The following is a 23061-nucleotide window of genomic DNA, read 5'->3' as shown; positions in this document are numbered from 1 at the left end:
AAAGGGTAGGAATAGTGTCTATCACCCTGTGGTCACATAACTGACCACAAGCCTGATAAGGCAAAAATGATTATAAATGCATAGTCCATGGAAAAATTTATCCTTAGTTTATAGTCAAATACTATTTTTAATTAAAATGCCAATTTGGGGAAAGTCAACATTATATTGTTGTCTGATAATAATATAAATATGTAGGATATAGAAGAAATAACACTTGGGGTCAATAAATATGTGAATGTAAATTACCTAAGAAAGAAAACTTCATTTGTTTTCTACCATCTCTTGGACTTGCCCAAGTAGTAAAGAACAACATAAAACATTCCAGTGAAGCAGAAGCATTTCCCCTAAAATTCATCTTCATGTGTGTATAAATATATATTATTGCTCAGTCGCTCAGTCATGTCCCACTCTTTGTGACCCCATGGACTGCAGCACACCAAGCTTCCCTGTCCATCACCATCTCCCAGAGTTTGCTTAAACTCCTGTTCTTTGAGTCAGTGATTCTGTCCAACCATCTCATTGTCCTCCCCTCTTCCTGCCTTCAATCTTTCCCAGCATCAAGGTCTTTTCTAATGAATTGGTTCTTCACATAAGATGGCCAAAATGTTGAAGCTTCAGCCTCAGCATCAGTCCTTCCAATGAATATTCAGGGTTGATTTTGTTTAGGATTGACTGGTTTGATCTCCTTCCAGTCCAAGGAATTCTTAAGAGTCTTCTCCAGCACCACGGTTCCAAAGCATCAATTCTTTGGCACTCAGCCTTCTTTCTGGTCAAACTCTCACATCCATAAATGACTACTGGAAAAACTGTAGTTTTGACTAGATGGACCTTTGTCGGCAAAGTAATGTCTCTGCTTTTTAATAAGCTGTCTAGGTTTATCATAGCTTTTCTTCCAAGGAGCAAGAATCTTTTAATTTCACAGCTGCATCATCATCCACAGTGATTTTGGAGCCTAGAAAAATAAAATCTGTCACTGTTTTCATTGTTTCCCTGTCTACTTGCCATGAAGTGATGGGACTGCTTGCCATGATCTTTGTTTTTTGAATGTTGAGTTTTAAGCCAGCCCTTTCACTCTCCTCTTTCATCTTTATCAAGAGGCTCTTTGGTTTCTCTTTGCTTTCTGCCATAAGGGTGGTATCATCTTCATATCTGAGGTTATTGATATTTCTCCTGGCAATCTTGATTCCAGCTTGTGATTTATCAAGCCTGGCATCTCGCAAGCAGGGTGACAATATAAAACCTCGATACACTCTTTTCCCAATTTTGAGCTAGTTCGTTGTTCCATATCTGGTTCTAACTGTTGCTTCTTGACCTACACACAGGTTTTTCAGGAAGCAGGTAAGATGGTCTGGTATTCCCATTTCTTTAAGAATTTTCTACAGTTTGTTGTGATCCACACAGTCAAAGGCTTTAATGTAGTCAATGAAGCAGAAGTAGATGTTTTTCTGGAATTCTCTTGCTTTTTCTATGATCCAGCAGATGTTGACAATTTGATCTCTGGTTCCTCTGCCTTTTCTAAATCCAGCTAGTACATCTGGAAGTTTTCAATTCACTTATTGTTGAAGCCTAGCTTGAAAGATTTTGAGCATTAACTTCCTAGCATGCGAAATGAATGCAATTGTGTGGTAGTTTGAACATTTTTTGTCATTGTCCTTCTGTGGGATTAGAATGAAAACTGATCTTTTCCTGTCCTATGGCCACTGCTGAGTCCAGTACTTTAACAGGATCATCTATTTTTTTTTTTTAGGATCATCTTTTAAGATTTTAAATTGCATAGCTGGAATTTCATCATCTTCACTAGCTTTGATCATAGTGTTGCTTCCTAAGGCCCACTTGACTTTGCACTCCAGGATGTCTGGCTGTAGGTGAGTGGTCACACCATCTTGGATATATGGGTCTTTAAGATCTTTTTTGTACAGTTATTCTGTGTATTCTTGCCACCTCTTCTTAATATCTTCTGCTTCTTTTAGGTCCATACATTTCTGTTCTTTATTGTGCCAAAATCTGCATGAAATACTCCTTTGGTATCTTTAATTTTCTTGAAGAGATCTCTAGTCTTTCTTATTCTATTGTTTTCCTCTATTTCTTTGCTTTGTTCACTTAGAAAGGCTTTTCATCTTTCCTTGCTATTCTTTGGAACTCTGCATTCAGGTGGGTATATCTTTCCTTTTCTTCTTTGCCTTTCACTTCTCTTCTTTTCTCAGCTATTTGTAAGGCCTCCTCAGATAATCATTTTGCCTTTTTTCGTTTCTTTTCTTGGGGATTGTTTTGATCACTGCCTCCTGTAAAATAAATATATATAGTGTATATATTATTATATATAATTCTACATATAGTGTATATATATATGCATGATTATGCAATGAAAAGAAGAATATTCTACAATATTTCCACAAAAGTGATGGATTTTGAGTGCATTATGCTAAGTGAAATATATCAGACAAAGATAAATTTGTATGTTCTCACTTATACATGGAATCTAAAAAATGAAACTTTAATTCTTTTTTCAGCAGAAGCTTCTTAAACTCTGTCTCTTTACTTCTCCAATTTATTGCAGGTTGGCTCTTGATTTTCGAAAATGGTGATACTTTTATTTTCATCACTAGTCATGGATAACAATCAGATAATAGAAAATGTTCAGTAAAATACAGAGGGTTGAGTGGAAATATCATAAAAATTCCCCAAACTTTGTAATCACTGGTGCTTTCATCATCCTCGTACATCTCAGCATGCTGATCTAAGATGCTCACAAGTATGAATTACAATATTCTGTTACTGAACCAGTTTCTTCTGCCTGACCATCAGCAAGCCAAACACCAAAATTCAGAGGTTTGCAGGAGGGAGAAATTTTATTTACAAGGCAGACAAGAGAGGAAACAGGAGAACAATTTTGAGATCTGTCATTTCAAAGACAAGGGAGCAGGGATATTTATGGGAGAAGAGTATAGGAAGATTGGAAGATCAGAGAAAGGTGAGTGAAGGCAGGAAAAAGTGAGACAATTGCTGCTCTTTACAGGCTACTCTGAGTTACACACTACTTCATAGGGTATATGTTCAGATGAGGTGACTAGCATGATCTGCGGATGGAGGTTTTGGCTCTCTCCTATTGAATGGTCATCCACTGTTCACAGGTACAGGCTTCATTGAATGGTGGATGGTCTTGACTAGTTTGAACTGGACAACACTAGATCCATGACATGAAAAAAATAAATTACCATTACTATAATGATCCGTTTCTCAGAGCTGATATCTATAGGGAGTGGTTTAAAGGTTTTTTAATATATTGCTTGAGGTATGGGAAGTTTTCAGCATTTGCAAATTGCAGGTACAATGAAAGGAAGTTTGACAGCTGAAGGCAAGATACAAAAGATCTTTATTTTATTTTTTATTTATATTTTTAAATAAACATATTTATTCTTTTATTTATATTTTATAAATTATGTGTTTATTTTTGGTTGTGCTGGGCCTTCAGTGGTCTGTGGATCTTCAGTGCTGTGCATGGGTTTTCTGTAGTTGCAGTGAGCAGGGGTTACTCTTAGTTGCAGTGCATGGGTTCTCATTTTGGTGGCTTCATGCTCTAGATGCACTGTCTTCAGTAGCAGAGGACCTAGTAGTTGCAGGGTGTAGGCTCTAGGAGGCAGGAGCTTCAGTAGTTAAAGCACACAGGCTCAGTGATTGTGGCGCAGGAGCTTAATTGCCCCATGGCTTGAGGAATCTTCCCAGGCCAGGGATTGAAGCTGTGTCCCCTGCACTGGCAGTGGATTCTTATCCACTATACCACCAGAGAAGTCCAAGAGGAAGGTTTTAAATAAGCTATTCCATTCTCTGCTGTTCTGAGGCATACACAAGAACATCTATTAGTTACTATTTCCTGTTAACCCTATGAGGAGGGTTTCATTTACACAAGTGTGAAAGTGAAGTCGCTTCAGTTATGTCCAACTCTAGGTGACCCCCATGTGCTGTAGCCCACCAGGCTCCTCCGTCCATGGGATTTTCCAGGCAAGAGTACTGGAGTAGGTTGCCATTTCCTTCTCCAGGGGATCTTCCCAACCCAGGGATCACACCTGGGTCTCCCTCATTGTAGGCAGATGCTTTACCATCTGAGCCATCAGGGAAACCCTACACAAGAATTGTGTCCATGTAATTTTCACTTCATAAATTTCTTTTAGGCTTAGTGGATCTGGGAATATAATACATATTTATAAGACACGACTTGTAATAATGAATGAAAGAATGATTATTATATTCCTAAGGAATTTTATGTAGTGGATTACATTATAAAGTTTATTATATGACATGTACTTTAATCTACTATGGACAGCACCAACTTCTTAATGTGTTCTGTGTGATTTTTTTCATGAGAAAATGATCGCGAGCCTACAGAGACCTTTCACCTTCCTGTACACCCTTTCTATTCTATTCTTAGTCAATTTAGGCTATTATAACAGAATAACATGGACTGAGGGGCTTAAACAAAGAAAATGTGTATCTTCTTATTCTGGAGCCTGGATAACTGTGATCAGGAGGCAGTGAGGTCCAGGTGGTGGAGGGAACAAGCTTCCTAGTTTCCTCACTTGGTGGGGAGGCAGGGAGCTCAGGTCTCTTCATCCGGTTCTAAGGGCTCTAATCTGTCATGGAGCTCCAACTCTACCTCCTCATCCAAACTTAGTTACCTCCTGAGCGAGTGAGTGAGTGTTAGTCACTGAGTCATGTCCAACTCATTGTGACCCTGTCACAAAGAGTGTGGCTGCACCAATTTACATTCCCATCAATAGTGTAAGAGGCTTCCCTTTTCTTCACACATTCACTAGCATGTATTAAGTAGATTAAAAGTCCCTTTTATTTATCTCTGGACTGGAGGTGCTGACTGCAAGGGAATGAAAGGTGAGCCTCTCGCTTCTTTTGGATCTTGCTCCTTTTGGATCTCATGGAAACTGTAATCCTATAGGAACATCCCAAGCTTAGACTTCTCAAATTCCAAATTTTTGCTAACATCAAGTGAAGTCTCTCAGACAGTCCTTTCCAATGTTTAGGTTTCCTGACAACTTGGGAGAGTCCTTCTGATCCCATCAGCTAATTATTCTCTGCACAGAAATGGGTAGATTACTCTACTTAGTGACCTTTGTTCACTAGCCTAGAATGGGGAAAATCTGAGTAATGTTTAGGTTTTCCCTGAAGGTTATCTGAAGTAGTACATAAAAAGTGCCCACATGGTGGCTCACTCAATTTGTGTTCCGTAACAGAGATGTTTATGCTTATCATTGTTACTAATAAAAGGGATGGGTGGCCCGGAATTTAAAACATCTATTGAGTAGAATCCAGTTAAACCCTTTCTTACGCAAAGGCTATGTTTACCATGGCAGAAATGTGGTGAAAGGGATCTTCCCCAAAGTGACCAAGAGGGAGAACACCCTTCAAAAAGTCTTCACCTTAGTGGCCAATAGTATATAAGAATTGTTTGGGCATCAAGTAAATTGGGTGGGAGAGAGGCATGGAAAATTCTTGGAGATAGGAGAAAGGGTCTCTCTTTATGTATGATCTTAAGCTTCAAAGGAGTTTTTGTCTGATGTAGCCCAAAGTGGGAGTCATCCCTGAATGTGATAGAACATTAAACATCAATAAGAGCTTTTGTATTTAGTGTAGGAAAGGTGCTGGTATTTATGACAAGAAAAATAGAATTTTATTTCTGTACCTAATGGCATTACCTTGATCAGAATTTGTGTTGAACTTAGCAAAGTTTGAGGAAACAGTAATTATGTAAATTCAATTGGAAAGGGGCCAATGAAATTATATTTGGCTTATAAGACCCCTGAAAAATAGTTGGGGAAATTTACCCTCTGGAAAATGTCCTCAGTGAGAAAAATTAACAAACAAGCAACCTCTCCTGGTAGCAGCTGCCTCTGGATGGCAAGGTTATTTGGGAATGACCCGGGTTTATTTCTTCTCTGACTCCAAGTTCCCAAAGAGGCCACAGTGCCCACCTTCAGTGCCTCTCAGTCTTGGAAAATAAGCCTCGATCACAGGATTCACACTTCATCCTCTTCTCACATCTTAGTTTTAATTTTTTTCTGCAGTTTGTTGTGCTGATCCCAGCTTTCTGAGAAAAAAAAACAAAACACAGTAAGGTGACACTGTCTCCTCTGATCCACTCTCTTTTACTATCTTTTTAAAAATTTTATATTTTATTTTTCGTTGCACTAGGTTTGTTGCTGAGTGAGCATTTCTCTAGTTGAGGCGAGCGGGGGCTACTCTCTAGTTGAGATGCATGGGCTTCTCACTGCTGCACCCTTTTGTGTTGTAGAGCATGGGCTCCAGAGAGCATCGGTTTCAGCAGTTTCAGTTCCCAGTTCAATTCAATTCAATTCAGTCACTCAGTTGTGTCAGACTCTTTGCGACCCCATGGACTGCAGCATGTCAGGCTTCCCTGTCCATCGTCAACTCCCACAGCTTGCTCAAACTCATGTCCATTGAGTTGGTGATGCCCTCCAACCATCTTATCCTCTGTCGTCCCAGGCTTTAGAGCAAAGGCTCAGCTGTGGTGCACAGGCTTAGTTGCTACTTGACTTGTGGTGCCTTCCCCGACCATGGGTCAGACCCATGTCCCTGCATTGCCATCAGATTCTTTACCACTGAGTCACAGAGAAGCCCTCTTTTACTACCTTAATATCACCCAGAATAATGTCCTTGTGAATCAGTGAATGGATCCTTGATTATCCAGCAACCCCATCATTCTCTGTCTCCTGAATGTGTGTCCGATTCAATCAACTAACCTATAGAAATAAGATGATCCAATCGGCACTCGGTAATCTAATCAGGTGTCCTTTTCTGATTGGGTTAGTAGTGGGACAGAGGGATGATGGGAATAGAAAGGTGTATAAAAGGCTGAAGCACTGGAAAAGAGATGTAGAATCTTCCTGCTCTAGAGATACCAACTGGGTTCTCCACAGCATCTGAGATCTGAGCACCCCACCAGCCCCACCAGAGCAGTAAGTTACAGTCCTCATAAGGACACCCTTTTTTACCCATGATTAAATCTTGAAAGGTGGCATGTATCTCTGGATGCAGTGAGAGCTTACAAAAAATTGTTTCTCTCACATGAACACATTTTGTATTTTAGTTTTGCTTAGCAGTGTAGTTTTGCCTCAATCTCAAACATTTTGATTTGTGCTTTAGTTGATATTAATTTAAAATGACTTTACAAAGGAGGTATTTTTAATGAAAAACATCCATTTTGGAATTTTATTTCATGAAATTTAAAATAAATATTTTGAACACAATGGTATTCATGTTAGAGGTAACTCAGGTTGGAGGCTGTGCTGGTCCACATGACTCTCACTAATGTAGGACTCAAAGAGATTATTTGAAACTCTTCCCCAAATAAAGTTTGGAGTGAACTCTCAGGCTTCTTGGTACCCACTTTCTAGTGGGACCTGAATCATGCAAAGTAATGGATACTACTAAACAGGCTAGTGATTGTCTTTTTTCCTCATTGGTACTTGTGAGAGGTTTGTTCTGAAACCAGTAGGGGAAGAGTTATAGCTTTGTGCCCATTGAGGCCAGAGTGTCACATGGGCTGATTGAGGCACTTCCACCCCTGCCAGACCAGTGACCTTGGCCCTGAGTAGGTTCTTCTGAAAGGGTGGGAGAATGTCTTAGGTGTGCTTCTGCTTGGCCTGAGACGGGTGCCTCGTGCCTTGGCAGTTTCCACAGGATTCCTTTTCTTGTAGAGTCAAGATGAGTGTCCGGAACCCATCCAGACTCCTGGACCTGGCAGGAAAGCACCTGCTGAGGGATGATGCTTTGGCGTTTTCTGATCTGGAGGATCTGCCCACAGAGCTCTTCCCACCCCTCTTCATGGAGGCATTCCACAGGAGACATACTGAGACCCTGAAGACCATGGTGCAAGCCTGGCCCTTTGTCCGCCTGCCTCTGGGAGGCTTGATTGACATGCCTCATATGGGGCCTTTACAAGCAGTGCTGGAAGCACTTGATGGTTTGCTGGCCCAGAAGGTTCATTCCAGGTGAGTATGTATAAGGCACCTTGATAAAATCTTGGATGTCCCAGAGGAGATAGGTGGGTTGAAAATGGGTGGGTGGAAAGGGTTCTGAAGATGGTAATGTAGAAGCCTTTTTGCTAAAGGAAGTACCTTCTGGAAGTTGAAGAGTGCCTGTAGTGAATGGGAGCCTAGAAGAACATTTCCCACCTCCTCAAAGAGCCTTGAGATACTGAAGTGGAGAACCAGAAAGGATAAGAAGGGATGGGACATGGAGGATAGTGAGGCAGAGAGGGTAGTGAACAAGGCAGCTGATGATGTCAGAAATGTTAAGTCACAGCACAGGTGGGCAGGATGTTGTCAAATTGTTAGGCTGTTTTTTTATTCTGTATGGATTTTGATACATCCTCATCAATTTCCTTGTACCTCTAGGAGGTGCAAACTGCGGGTGCTAGATTTACGGAATACTGGCCAGAACTTCTGGAGCATGTGGTCTGGAGCCAGCAGTTATGAATGCTTAAGCTCACAAATGGCATCAGTGGCTGAACAGAGCTCAATGGCAAAGCAGCACTTGGCTCCACTGAAGATTTTTATAGACCTTTACCTGAAGAAAAGGACCCTGGATAACTTTCTCACCTACCTTCTTAGGTGGGTGGAGCAGAGAAAAGCCTCTGTACATCTCTGCTGTAAGAAGCTGAAGATCTCTGCGATGCCAATGGGCAATATAGTGAAGGTCCTGAGCCTGGTGCAGCTGGACTGTATCCAGGAGGTGCAGGTGAACTGGATTTGGCATCTGTCCACCCTGGCCACATTTGCTTCTCTCGTGGGAAAGATGAGTAATTTGCGGAGACTCCATCTCTCCCCCATCCACCCGTCTGCCTTCACGAAGCAGGAGCAGGATCACCTTGCCCAAATTACCTCTCAGTTCCTGATGCTTGGCCACCTTCAGGATCTCCATCTGGACTCTCCCTCCTTCCTTGAAGGCTGCCTAGACCAGATGCTCAGGTGAGAGTGGACCACTAGCTGGGTAACATTGAACACAACCCTAGAATGTCAAAAGCATTGTCTCCTTTGTTGCACTCTCCTTAAGGGTGATATCCCATAAGCACACTAATCTAGGTAGAGGGGTAAACTGGTCTAGTGGCTCTTGTGAGACTCCCTGCTAGGGAAGTACAGAGTACTGACTGGGATGTTTGCATCCCAGGGTTTATAATTTCCTCCTTTTGTGGAGGTGTCTATGTTGAAATGACAAAAATGGGTAAGTAAAAAGGACGTTGAAGTGGGGAAACTACATCAGATCAGAGCATTCCTGAAGAGAAGCTCCATGTTTACAAGGTTTGTGCCCTCAGTGAACCTCTTCTAAACTCCTTATCAGTTCAGTCGCTCAGTCATGTCCAACTCTTTGGGACCACATGAACTGCAGCATGCCAGGCTTCCCTGTCCATCACCAACTCCCGGAGTTTACTCAAACTCATGTCCATTGAGTCAGTGATGCCATCCAACCATCTCATTCTCTGTAGCCCCCTTCTCCCACCTTCAATCTTCCTCAGCATCAGGGTCTTTTCAAATGAGTCAGTTCTTTGCATCAAATGACCAAAGTAATGGAGTTTCAGCTTCAACATCAGTCCTTCCAATGAACATTCAGTACTGATTTCTTTTAGGGTGGACTGGATGGATCTCCTTGCAGTCCAAGGGACTCTCAAGAGTCTTCTCCAACACCACAGTTCAAAAGCATCAATTCTTCAGTGCTCGGCTTTCTTTATAGTCCAACTCTCACATCCATACATGACTACTGGAAAAACCATAGCCTTGATGAGACAGATCTTTGTTGGCAAAGTAATATCTCTGCTTTTTAATATGCTGTATAGGTTGGTCATAACTTTCCTCCCAAGGAGTAAGTGTCTTTTAATTTCATGACTGCAGTCACCATCTGCAGTGATTTTGGAGCCCAGAAAAATAAAGTCAACCACTGTTTCCCCATCTGTTTGCCATGAAGTGATGGGACCAGATGCCATGATCTTAGTTTTCTGAACGTTGAGCTTTAAGCCAACTTTTTCACTCTCCTCCTTCACCTTCATCAAGAGGCTCTTTAGTTCTTCTTCACTTTCTGCCATAAGGGTGGTGTCATCCGCATATCTGAGGTTATTGGTATTTCTCCCGGCAATCTTGATTCCAGCTTGTGCTTCCTCCAGCCCAGTATTTCTCATGATGTACTCTGCATATAAGTTAAACAAGCAGGGTGACAATATACAGACTTGATGTACTCCTTTCCCTATTTGGAACCAGTCTGTTGTTCCATCTCCACTTCTAACTGTTGCTTCCTGACCTGCATACAGATTTCTCAAGAGGCAGGTCAAGTGGTTTGGTATTCCCCTCTCTTTCAGAATTTTCCACAGTTTATTGTGATCCACACAGTCAAAGGCTTTGGCATAGTCAATAAAGCAGAAGTAGATGTTTTTCTGGAATTCTCTTGCTTTTTTAATGATTTTTTAGATGCTGGCAATTTGATCTCTGGTTCGTCTGTCTTTTCTAAAACCAGCTTGAACAACTGGAAGTTCATGGTTCACATACTGTTGAAGCCTGGCTTGGAGAATTTTGAGCATTACTTTACTAGCGTATGAGATGAGTGCAATTGTGTGGTAGTTTGAGCATTCTTTGGCATTGCCTTTCTTTGGGATTGGAATGAAAACTGACCTTTTCCAGTCCTGTGGCCACTGCTGAGTTTTCCCAATTTGCTGGCATATCACGTGCAGCACTTTCACAGCATTATCTTTTAGGATTTGAAATAGCTCAATTGGAATTCCATCACCTCCACTAGCTTTGTTCATAGTGATGCTTCCTAAGGCCCACCTGACTTCACATTCCAGGATGTCTGGCTCTAGGGGAGTGATCACACCATCATGATTATCTGGATCATGAAGATCTTTTTTGTATAGTTCTTCTGTATATTCTTGCCATGTCTTCTTAACATCTTCTGCTTCTGTTAGGTCCATACCATTTCTGTCCTTTATTGAGCCCATCTTTGCATGAAATGTTCCCTTGGTTTCCCTGTCTATAATATGGTGTTTTGTGCTCCAGATACGCTAACTGATATATGGGAGAAGCATGGATCTGGAGGTGATGTTTGTTAACTGAACTGAGAGAAAAGGATAATAAAAAGTGATAGAAAATTGGTAGATGATGCAGGGATATAAGTGAGCCCCTCTAGAAGGCAACACATTTCATGTTCTGGGATCTTATATAAGTTGGTTCCTTATGTATGTCACCCTAAAACCTCACTTGTTCAGAGATAGAGGCATCTGGAGCCCAAACTTGGACTGAAGGAAGCCTTATCTGAAGTCATTTTTAAATCTCATCACCCTACACTAATATTCAGTGATGTCCACACTTGAAAGATACTCTCTCTGGCTCTCCTCATAGCATGTTCTTATGCATCCCAGTATCTTCATTCATCCCCATAAGGGAGTAGAATATGTTGTACTCTGCTTGATAGATGAGAAGAGAGTGCTCTCCAGATTCTGTGAGGTGACTAAGTCTCACAGTGAAGGTGATAGAACTTAGCCTACGATAAGATGAAGAATCAGTGTATTGACCCTCAAGAGATGGCCTGACTAATGTTAGTTCTATAGAAACCATTTGTTTATCACCAGTATGCAACCTGGCACTTCAGTTTCCAAGAACTAATTGTTTGGTTTCTCCCCAGGTGCCTGAAGTCCCCCTTGGACAGCCTGTCATTAACCAACTGCTGGCTTACAGAATCAGACTTGACCCACCTGTCCCAGAGCCCAAACATCAGTCAGCTAAAGGACCTAGATCTGAGTGGTATCACCATGACTGACTTTAATCCTGAGCTCCTCCACGTTCTGTTGGAGAAAGTTGCAGCCACCCTCCAGAAACTGGACTTAGATGTGTGTGGGATCACAGACTCCCAGCTGGAGGCCATCTTACCAGCCCTAAGCCACTGCTCCCAGCTCAGGTATTTCAGCCTGTGTGAGAACTTCCTATCCATGGCCATCATGGAGAAGCTGCTGAGACACACCACTGGGCTGCCCTGCTTAATGCAAGAGCGTTATCCTGCCCCTCAGGAGAGTTACAGACCTCAGGGTGTTCTCCTGGAAGCCAGACTTGCCCAGCTTCGGGCTCAGCTGTTGGAGATTCTGAGAGACTTAGGACGTCCCAGGATCATCTGGATTAGCCCCAGCCCCTGTCCTCGCTGTGGTGAGAACATATGCTATCACTTGCAGCCCATTATATACAGCTGTACTGCCCCTGCCTAGAGAGTTGCCTCTATTAAAAGCTTTCTTCTGGGCACTTGGAAACTGAAATCTAGAACATGAGGACATCATGAAGGGAAAAGAGAGCTGAGCTTTCAGACATCTGCTCAATGTGAATGGGAAAAGGGAAAGTGATAGTGGAGGGGGGATTCAGTATTGCAGAGGGAAATATAGACTCTGGAAGGGATGGAACTTTCAGGGACATGGGCTTCCAGAATCTGAAATATGAACCTAGGTGAATACCTGCTTGAGCCCCACTTGTTGCAGTTATCCCTGGGGAGATGGATGTACAGAAATGGTCAAGAATAAAGATATCTTCCTAGTGGCCTAAATAGGAAGGAAATTTAAAATGATAATAGATACATGTATAGATATGATTCACTTTGTTGTATAGCAAGAAACTAATGGGACATTGTAAAGCAATCCTACTCCAATAAAAATTAATTAAAAATAAATAAAGAGATGCTTATTGAAAACCAACTGCTGTTCTCCATGATATATTATCACATGTCCTAGTAATTTCCAGTTAGTGATTAAAAAAAAAAAAAGCACTGTGTTGTCCGTGATTCAAAACCTTACATTCCTGAAATTTCTTTATTCTGTCTTGGGCATCTGTTACCTCCTTGCTTATTTCTTTGGCTGTTCACTGGGTTAGTACACACAAAGGGGAACATACTCCGTGTCCAGCAAACATTGGAATGAAGAGCTCTTTGCAGGGCTTTCACTGCTGACTCAGGCCATGACCTTGACATGGGTATTCTTCATACTTCTATCAGGCGGTGTATAAGTTGCAGTTTCTTGCCTTTTTGTGTGCTTCACTGCCACAAGCACGGGTCCCCACTTCTGCAAGATGTTTTCCACACTACCAATAAATGATACTGGTTCTCACCATTCCATGCCTATCATGGGTGGGTAGTGGTCCTTATGGATATAATCAAGTTGTGGCCAGACAAGCAAATTCTTTTTAGAAAAATATTAAATTAGCAAAAACATTTAACATGGATTTATTATTTGAATACCACATTCAAGAATTATACATTTTTGTTAATTGGTCATATCAGAATAGATAATTCCCATCACAAGTCCAGTCCCTCTCTATCAGAAAAATTAAGGATATCTTGTCTGGACATCAGAACATCCAAATGTATAACAAATATATGTTATGTATTACATGTAACTCATAGCCAGCTCTCCCTATCCTCAGTTCATCCCCCTCAGATTCAACCCAACTACATATTGTATAGAACTAAATTTACTGTTAAAAAAAAATCCTCATCTAAGTGACCCTGAGCAGTTCAACTACATGTTGTTCAGGATTCACCTGATACATAGACACATACATAGTTTGAGAAGAGGCTGACATGATTACAGAGGCTAAGCAGTCCCACTGTCTGCTGTCTGTTGCCTAAAGAACTGGGAAAGACTGTGATATAATTCGGACCTAGTCTTAAGGTTTAAAAGCAGGGGAAGTGATGGTGTAGCTCTGAGTCAAGGCTAAAAGCCTTGGAACCAGGGAACCATTTGTGTATGTCCTGTAGTTTCAAGGTTCATGAGCCAGAAGCTCTGGTATTCATGATCTAGAAGAGAGGGAGAGCAGTAGCCCTCATTCCATTCAGGCCCCAGAGGATAAGACGATGCCCACCCACACTGGTGAGGGCTGATCTCTTGACTCTATCTGCTGATTTCAGTGCTAATCTCTTCCAGGAATAACCTTACAGATTCTCCCAGAATTAATGTTTGACCTGAGATCTGGGCATCTCATCTCACAGTGCCGTTGACACATAAATTTAACCCTCACAGTGTGTCTAAACAAAATGCAGCCAAATAAAATGTAGCCAATCTCTGCTAAGGATTCAGTGGTTGCAATTGTTTATTCTGAGAAGGAGGAGGATATAGGGCTGGGAGGACCTTAGGCAGAGCTTTGTTTCCCCCACAATGAATATAACAATGCACACAGAGTTTATGGGATTTTTAATAGAAAGATATTGCTTGTTGAGGGCTTGGCTCTGGAGTTGTTGAGCAAGAATTCCATAATGCTTTTGTATTGTTTTGTTTTCAGTCTTCTCCCTCCTGGTGAATAGCGTAAGTCTTAACCTTTGTACTTACCTCTATTACTCACAACAGGGAGGAAAGCAAAATCCAGAGGCAGAAATTGGACTCCAGTATTGCATGTGGTCACCAATGAATCAGGATTCACCCAAGCTGTTCCAGGAGCCAGTGCAGAAGGGCTGGGGTGGGAGGGCATAGGAGAAACTGGACTCATCTCCAGTGATAGACATTCTGAGCCTCAGGTTTTTTAGGCCACCTGCTGGTAGATCAGACTGGAGAATAGAAATCAATTTTGTAATCAAGACTGTATACTCTAGAATTTTTAATAAATCTTGCTATTCTGGAACTTCTCTTTTCCCAACTGAGTTTCCAACTGAACTTCTTTGTTCCATGGTCCCAAAGCAGGGAGCCCGGATTCAATCACTGTCAGGGAACTAGATCTCACATACTGCAGCTAAGTGTTCTCATACCACAACTAAAAATCCCTCAGGCTTCCAAGGTAACTCAATGGCAAAGAATCTGCCCGCCGATGCAGGAGACAGAGGAGACATGGGTTCCATCACTGGGTTGGGAAGAATCCCTGGAGAAAGAAATGGAAACCCGCTCCAGTATTCTTGCCTGGAAAACTTCAAGGCTAGAGGAGAGTGGTGGGCTACAGTCCATGGGGTTCCAAGTTTTGGACACAACTCAGCATCCACCCACACACAAACACATACACATGCACAGGGACACAAGAAAGATCAAAGATATTGTAGGCTGAACTAAGACCTGGCACAGCCAAATAATTAAACAGATATATATTTTTTTAAATGTGCTCTCCGGCAGAGGCAGTTGAGTATAAATACTTCCACAGTGATTTATGTACAACATTTCTCTAAAGGTTATTGAAGTAATACAGTATTTTGAAGAAAGCATGCGGGTAATTTTAAAACATTTTAAAGCAGCAAGAAATAAATTAGATTTTAAAACTGATTTTAACCATAAATGAGCAAGAATTTATTCTTTAAAAAATATGTTCAGTTCAGTTCAGTCACTCAGTTGTGTCTGATTCTTTGCAACCCCATGGACCACAGCACGTGAGGCCTCCCTGACCATCACCAACTCCTGGAGTTTGCTCAAGCTCATGTCCATTGAGTCGGTGATGTCATCCAACCATCTCATACTCTGTCATCCCCTTCTCCTGCCTTCAATATTTTCCAGCATCAGGGTCTTTTCAAATGAGTCAGCTCTTCCCATCAGATAGCCAAAGTATTGGGAGTTTCATCTTCAACATCAGTCCTTCCAATGAACACCCAGGACTGATCTCCTTTAGGATGGACTGGTTGGATCTCCTTGCAGTTCAAGGGACTCTCAAGAGTCTTCTCAAAAACCACAGTTCAAAAGCATTGATTCTTCAGCGTTCAGCTTTTAGTCCAACTCTCACATCCATACATGACTACTGGAAAAACCATAGCTTTGACTAGACGGACCTTTGTTGGCAAAGTAATGTCTCTGCTATTGAATATGCTGTCTAGTTTGGTCATAGCATTCCTTCCAAGGAGTAAGCGTCTTTTAATTTCATGGCTGCAGTCACCATCTGCACTGATTTTGGAGCCCAGAAAAATAAAGTTAGCCACTGTTGCCACTGTTTCCCCATCTATTTGCCATGAAAGGACTGGATGCCATGATCTTAGTTTTCTGAATGTTGAGCTTTAAGCCAACTTTGTCACTCTCCTCTTTCACTTTCATCAAGAGGCTCTTTAGTTCTTCTTCACTTTCTGCCATAAGGGTGGTGTCATCTGCATATCTGAGGTTATTAATATTTCTCCTGGCAATTTTGATTCCAGCTTGTGCTTCCTCCAGCCCAGTATTTCTCATGATGTACTCTGCATATAAGTTAAATAAGTAGGGTGACAATATACAGCCTTGACGTACTCCTTTCCCTATTTGGAACCAGTCTGTTGTTCCATCTCCACTTCTAACTATTGCTTCCTGACCTGCATACAGATTTCTCAAGAGGCAGGTCAAGTGGTCTGGTATTCCCCTCTCTTTCAGAATTTTCCACAGTTTATTGTGATCCACACAGTCGAAGGCTTTGGCATAGTCAATAAAGCAGAAATAGATATTTTTCTGGAACTCTCTTGCTTTTTCGATGATCCAGCAGATGTTGGCAATTTGATCTCTGGTTCCTCTGCCTTTTCTAAAACCAGCTTGAACATCTGGAAGTTCACAGTTCACGTTTTGCTGAAGCCTGGCTTGGAGAATTTTGAGCATTACTTTACTAGCATGTGAGATGAGTGCAATTGTGCGGTAGTTTGAGCATTCTTTGGCATTGCCTTTCTTTGGGATTAGAAGGAAAACTAACTTTTTCCAGTCCTGTGGCCACTACTGAATTTTCCAAATTTGCTGGTATATTGAGTGCAGCACTTTCACAGCATCATCTTTTAGGATTTGAAATAGCTCAACTGGAATTCCATCACCTCCACTAGCTTTGTTTGTAGTGATGCTTCCTAAGGCCCACTTGACTTCTCATTCCAGGATGTCTGGCTCTAGGTGAGTGATCCCACCATCATGATTATCTGGATCATGAAGATCTTTTTTGTACAGTTCTTCTGTGTATTCTTGCCACCTCTTCTTAATATCTTCTGCTTCTGTTAGATCCATACCATTCTGTCCTTTATTGAACCCATCTTTGCATGAAATGTTCCCTTGGTGTCTCTAATTTTCTTGAAGAGATCTCTAGTCTTTCCCATTCTATTATTTTCCTCTATTTCTTTCCACTGATCACTGAGGAAGGCTTTCTTATCTCTCCTTGCTATTCTTTGGAACTCTGCATTCAAATGGGTATGTCTTTCCTTTTCTCCTTTGCTTCTCTTCTTTTCGCAGCTATTTGTAAGGCCTTCTCCGACAGCCATTTTGCTTTTTTGCATTTCTTTTTCTTGGGGATGGTCTTGATCCCTGCCTCCTGTTCAATGTAACGAACCTCCGCCCATAGTTCGTCAGGCACTCTGTCTATCAGATCTCATCCCTTAAATCTATGTCTCACTTCCACTGTATAATCGTAAGGGATTTGATTTAGGTCATACCTGAATGGTCTAGTGGTTTTCCCTACTTTCTTCAATTTAAGTCTGAATTTTAAGTCAAGGCTAAAGGCCTTAGAACCAGGGCACCCATTGTGCATGGCCTGGAGTTTCCAAGTTTAGGAGCCAGAAATGCCAGTATTCATGGCCAAGGAGAGAGGTAGAGCAGTAGGCTTGTTCCATTCAGGTCCCCAGAGGATAAGATGATGCCCACCCACACTGGTGAGGGCTGATCTCTTACTCAGTCTACTGATTCCATGCTAATCTCCTCCAGGAATTTCTTTGAAGATTCTCCCACAATTAGTGTTTGACCTAAAACCTGGGCATCTCATCTCAGTGAAGTTGACCCATAAATGTAACCTTCACAGTGCCTCTAAACAAAATGCAGCCAAATAAAGTTTCCCTGCTAAGGATTGAGGCTGCAATTGTTTATTCTGGGGAGGAAATGGATATAGGGCTGGGATTATAGTCTTAGGCAGAGCTTTTTTTCCCCCACAATGAAGAGAATGATGCACACAGTTTATGGGATTTTTAGCAGGATTCAGTGAGATATTGCTTATTGAGGGCTTGCCTCTGGAGTTGTTGAGCAAGAGCTCCTTATTATGTAAGACCTCCACAGTGCTTTTTTTTCCCCAGTCTTCCCCCCGCTAGTGAATAACCTAAGTCTTTATCCCGCTTTTCTCACAACAGGGAAGAAAGCAAAACCCAGGGACTGAAATTGAACTCACATATTACATGTGGTTACCAATGAATCAGGGTTCACCTAAGCTGTTCCAGTAGCCAGTGCAGGGGGGTTGGGGGTGGGAGGAAATAAGAGACACTGTATTCATCTTCAGTGATAGACATTCTGAGCTATAGGTCTCCTAGGCCACCTGCTGGTTGATCAGACCAGAGGATAGAAATCAATTTTCTAATCAGGACTGTATACTTTAGAATTTTTAATGAATCTTGCTATCCTGGAACTTCCCTGGTGGTCCAGTGGGTATGACTTCATGCTCCCAATGCAGGGGGCCTGAGTTGAATCACTGATCAGGGAACTAGCAGAGAAGGCAATGGCACCCCACTCCAGTACTCTTGCCTGGAAAATCCCATGGACGGAGGAGCCTGGTAGGATGCAGTCCATGGGGTCGCGAAGAGTCGGACACGACTGAGCGACTTCACTTTCACTTTTCCCTTTCGTGCATTGGAGAAGGAAATGGCAACCCACTCCAGTGTTCTTGCCTGGAGAATCCCAGGAAAGGCGGAGCCTGGTGGGCTGCCGTCTATGGGGTCGCACAGAGTCGGACACAACTGAAGTGACTTAGCAGCAGCAGCAGCAGCAGGGAACTACATCCCATATTCTGTAATTAAGTGTTCATATGCCACAAATAAAAGATCCTTCAGGGGCGCAAGGGAGATCAAAGGTCCCACGTGCATGATTAAGACCCAGCACAGCCAAATAATCAAAATAATAAATATTTTGAAAAAATCGGGCTGTCCTGTAAATGCTGCTGCTGCTGCTGCTAAGTCACTTCAGTTGTGTCCGGCTCGGTGCGACCCCATAGACGGCAGCCCACCAGGCTCCGCCTTCCCTGGGATTCTCCAGGCAAGAACACTGGAGTGGGTTGCCATTTCCTTCTCCAGTGCACGAAAGTGAAAAGTGAAAGTGAAGTCGCTCAGTCGTGTCCGACTCTTCGCGACCCCATGGACGGCAGCCTACCAGGCTCCTCAGTCCATGGGATTTTCCAGGCAAGAGTACTGGAGTGGGGTGCCATCTTGAGTACAAATATTTGCACAGTGATGTAAACCTCCAATCCAGCAGATGTCGCCATTTCCCAGGATGATTGCTGAGGCGCTGGGGGAATGCAAGAAGCAGCCATCTGCCACCCGCTAAGGTGAACAAGGAAAGAGGAAATGGTTCCAGAGAGCTGAGGTATATATGAAAGGAATGAATTCAGTGAGCCAAGAGGCTTACATCTTCCTATACATAGAAAGCTAAATTCCCTAACTTGGCATCTGTGTGTGGGGTTTTTTTAATTTTTTAATTTTTTTTACATCACACTAATCTTTGATGTTCAGACTGCCTGCTCCCTTTGTTACAAACTTGTATATAGCCTGACTCCCCCTCCCACCTCCTTGGAGCAGTTTTCTCAGAGTTTCTGAGATACTGACTCCTGGGCTTGGGTTCTAAACACTCCCACCAAATAAAATAACTCTCTACTTTCACGTGGTGACTAACATTTTAGTCGATAGTTATCATCTAACGCCTGGAACTCAGGTGAGTGGGGACAGGACACTGTGGGTTGGGAAAATGTCTTGGAAGAGCATGTCAAATGACAAGAAATGCACAACGTAAAACATAACAAATATGCTTTATTCATTGACTTCACAGAAGATTATAACTGGAAAGGCAGCGTCTCAGATTGCTCTGAGGAACTGTTCAAAAGTTATAAGGGTGGAAAAAAGTTATATGGGGGAGCCAGAGTCCATAATATCATTTCCTGAAAAAAAAAAAATTCAGAAAATTACTGCATATGATAAAAATGATACATCTCAAATTAATGATTTTCATGCTTTTTAAAAATTGTTATTTATGTCTATAATTATATTCATTTATTTACTTTATTTTGGGGGGCTGTGCTGGTTTTTCCTTGCTGAGGGCAGCCTTTCTCTTGTTGTGGTGAGCAGGGTCTATTCTGAAATGCATTGGCTTCTCATTTTGCTGGCTTCTCTCATTGCAAAGCATGGGCTCCAGGGCCTGTGGGCTTCAGTGGTCATGGGTACCATGCTCTAGTTGAGTGCTCAGTAGTTGTGGGGCATGGGTTTAGTTGCTCCACAGCATGTGGAATCTTCCTGGACCAGGTATCCAACCTGTATCCCTTGCACTGACAGGTAAATTCTTAACCACTGGACCATAGTTCCTTTTCATGCTTTTTTTTTATGTATGGAAAGAGGCAAAAGTCTGGTCTTATTGAACTTATATGACATGCATCTTTACTTCAGAACAACATCCTGTTTTCTCCTCCTTGAATTCCCCTTGGGGCATACTGTCTTAGGAGGGTGGGGGGGGTGCAGGGATAATGGCTTTTTGGCTTCAGCATCCTTTGTTTACTGCAACAGCCAGTGAAATATTTGTTCTCAAGGAAAAGCTTAAGAGAAGACCGGAAGTGGAGTGAGTTCAGTCACTCAGTCATTTCTGAGCTCTGATTTCTGAAGTCTGATTGAGGTCTGAGCCGTCCCTCAATCACATCTGAGCTGGTAAATTATTAGCATTAGCTAACATGTTCTGCCAATGCCAAGCAGGTATTGAGTGGTGAAATGCAGTCTGACATGACAGGAAGAATTTTTCTGTTTCTTTTCTTTTGGTTAAAAAAATTTCAGGCTTTCTTTTTGCATCAAAGTGTAGCTTTGCCTTCATCCTAAACATTTTGATTTTGACTTTGGCTTATATCATTTAAATGTCTCATCAAGCAGTTTTTCTTGTTAATAAAAGACATATAACTGTTTGAAATTCTATATCTTGACATTTAAAGTTTTTACTTTATGCACAAATGGCATTCCTTTTAAAGGTACCTCCTAAATTCTTCCCAGCAAAGTTAAGTTTGGGAACTGAGGATGGAAGCTGTGTTCCACATAAACTTCTGTCCCCATAATTTGGGCTGAACATGACACTTTATTTTTTTTTTTTTACACATGTAAAATAAGACATTTATTATGCTAAAGAACAGGTTTTATTTTTCATTTCCCCAGAACACTAAAATAGCACACGGCATAGTAATTTAGCACGCAATAGAAACTGATATATGCAATCAATAATTCTGAAAATGGGGATGTCTTACTTTGGGACTCCTTAAAAACTTCTGCTCTTCAGTGCCTTTTATCAAAGCTAGCAACACACAACAAAAGGGGTTATCTCAGAAAACATTTTAGTGTAGGAGCTATCTCAACTCCTAGAACCAGGAGACCCTCTATAAGGGGAAATACTTGCTGTTTTTTCCTCTATGACTGAGCTCCAGTGGACAGGCTCAAGCTCATTTTTCATCTTGGGTAACACTGCTAGGGTTCCTAGTTTGAGAAAGGGTTATCTAAAGGTAATGTTAATATTGCAACTTTCACCGTAGGGCCTCCATGTAAATTGCATGTCAAGTGGAAGGAAAGGGGTGTGAGAAAAGATAGCAGATTTTTGCTCAAATTATTCTACGAAACACAGAGATGACAACAGCTTGCCATCAACTTGGCCTGGCTCAGACCAAGCCCAGCAGGGTTGACTTTTACAAATATCTACTCTCATCAGATGGTCAGAGACAGGCTGGAGAGATAGTGCCTGGGACGGCAGCCCTGCCGGATGGGTGCTGAAGGTAAACTTAAAACTTGCTGTTACATCTTTCGATTCTAGTCCGATAGGTGTATAAGGTAATATCAATAACCTCCTTGACATGGCTTCCCAATCCTAAATGTCCTTCAAGCCCAGAGATTTCCTTCCGTATCAACCAGCTTTCTGTAGGTTTAAGTTCCACTGACTTTGGTCACACGAATCAAAGCCGGAGCTTCACTGCAGCGCCGAGTGCGTCCAGAGTTAACGCAAAAGAAAGCATTCGAGGACAGTGCTTCAAGTTAGTCTCACTATTTTTATTGTTCTGCCTGTACCTTAACCACGGCATAACAGATTTGCTCATTCAAAAGCTTGTGGAGCTAGTGATGCCACTGTTATCTGCAGATCATCTGAGGTACTTTTTTCCCATGAAAACATTTTCTTGTATTCTACTCTTGGCTCTGAAGACATGGGCTCTGAATGGCCAGGGAAAACACTTTTCGTCTCACCATTCAAGGATACTAGGGGATATTAGGGGATGTGCGTGTAGCAGGATGGATCGCAGGCCAGAGGGTGCAATCTCAGAGTCCAGCTTCTCCAGGCAAGCACTGGACGGGTCATCCTCAGAAGCCCCCTTTGCGGACCCTCTCTGCCAGCCCAGCAGTCCGGACCCCGGAGGCTCTCCGCTGTGGCTTCGTCCTCTGTGGCTGCCAGTGGGCCTGGGTGCTGCCTGAGGCCAGTCCATGACTGGAGCCTCCCCGACGCGGCGGACCGGCCCTGCATCCCGCTCCTCTGCAGGAGCCAAGGACAGACCCGCAGTGTTGCTCTGCGCGGCCGCTGAGGCTGAATTTCTTTGTACTGATTCTTGCCACCGTGGAAGTGCTTTGAGGCCACCGCGAAGCAAGGGGCTGGCCCCACGCAGGTCATGCTTTGCTTCCAGTGATGACTCCTCCTTTCGTGGATTTCCCCAGGCATCGACCACAGGCCTCCTCACCCGGGAAGCGGCACCTGCTGGCCGAAGGCTCTCCTCCTGCCCTCTCTCACTCCACAGTTCTCTCTGCACAAGGCTCTGTTCGAGGCGGCGCCCGCTCCCTGCTCCTCCGCGAGGCGGATGCGGAGAGGCCTGCGTCAACCCTGAGCCCCAGGACACGCCTGTCAGTCCGCGCAAGGCCTTCAGTGGATCTCATTATGAACCTGCAGACGGACGTTGAGCATCATGGAAGCCAGGATGTAGAGGTAGGGGAAGTTGATGCGCAAGCGCCAGGCCAGGTCGAAGAAGATGAGCAGCGTGCGGGTCAGCCCGTTGCAGAAGACCCCATAAGAGCGGGCGGCGGCCGAGCGCGAGAGCCAGACAGCCAGGCCGGACAGAGCCGCCGCCATATAGACCGGCGCCC

General features: G+C 42.8%; 1 protein-coding gene and 1 pseudogene across 3 annotated transcripts; one reads left to right on the top strand and one right to left on the bottom strand.

Annotated features, from left to right (window-relative positions):
• Window positions 1-4773: 4773 nt before the first annotated feature.
• On the top strand, window positions 4774-12748 carry LOC145504595 (PRAME family member 8-like). Of its 3 annotated transcripts, XM_081485705.1 has the most exons (5): window positions 4774-4884; window positions 6839-6986; window positions 7728-8021; window positions 8427-8999; window positions 11698-12748. In XM_081485705.1, exons 3-5 carry the CDS (start codon window positions 7735-7737, stop codon window positions 12269-12271), a joined length of 1434 nt encoding a protein of 477 aa, XP_081341831.1. In that variant the 5' UTR covers window positions 4774-4884; window positions 6839-6986; window positions 7728-7734; the 3' UTR covers window positions 12272-12748. The 3 variants fall into 3 exon arrangements, with proteins under 3 accessions (XP_081341831.1, XP_081341833.1, XP_081341830.1); XM_081485707.1 differs by lacking the exon at window positions 6839-6986 and having other exon boundaries at window positions 8643-8999; XM_081485704.1 differs by lacking the exon at window positions 6839-6986.
• Window positions 12749-22840: 10092 nt separating this feature from the next.
• Window positions 22841-23047, bottom strand: LOC145507837 (small integral membrane protein 10-like protein 3 pseudogene; annotated as a pseudogene).
• Between the last annotated feature and the right edge of the window lie 14 nt (window positions 23048-23061).

Source organism: Giraffa tippelskirchi, chromosome 5 (genome assembly GCF_054371585.1).
Source record: "Giraffa tippelskirchi isolate mGirTip1 chromosome 5, T2T-mGirTip1v1.2.pri, whole genome shotgun sequence".
Classification (NCBI taxonomy): Eukaryota; Metazoa; Chordata; class Mammalia; order Artiodactyla; family Giraffidae; genus Giraffa; species Giraffa tippelskirchi.
Note: the sequence above shows the minus strand (reverse complement) of the source record. Positions and strands in the feature narration are given on the sequence as shown.

Bases quoted from the DNA above. Each gene is read 5' to 3' on its own strand.
- LOC145504595 (XM_081485704.1), top strand. From the start codon at position 7,735: ATGAGTGTCCGGAACCCATCCAGACTCCTGGACCTGGCAGGAAAGCAC. The intron at 8,022-8,426 runs GTGAGTATGTAT...TTGTACCTCTAG, and splicing joins GCCCAGAAGGTTCATTCCAG to GAGGTGCAAACTGCGGGTGC. The intron at 9,000-11,697 runs GTGAGAGTGGAC...GTTTCTCCCCAG, and splicing joins TGCCTAGACCAGATGCTCAG to GTGCCTGAAGTCCCCCTTGG.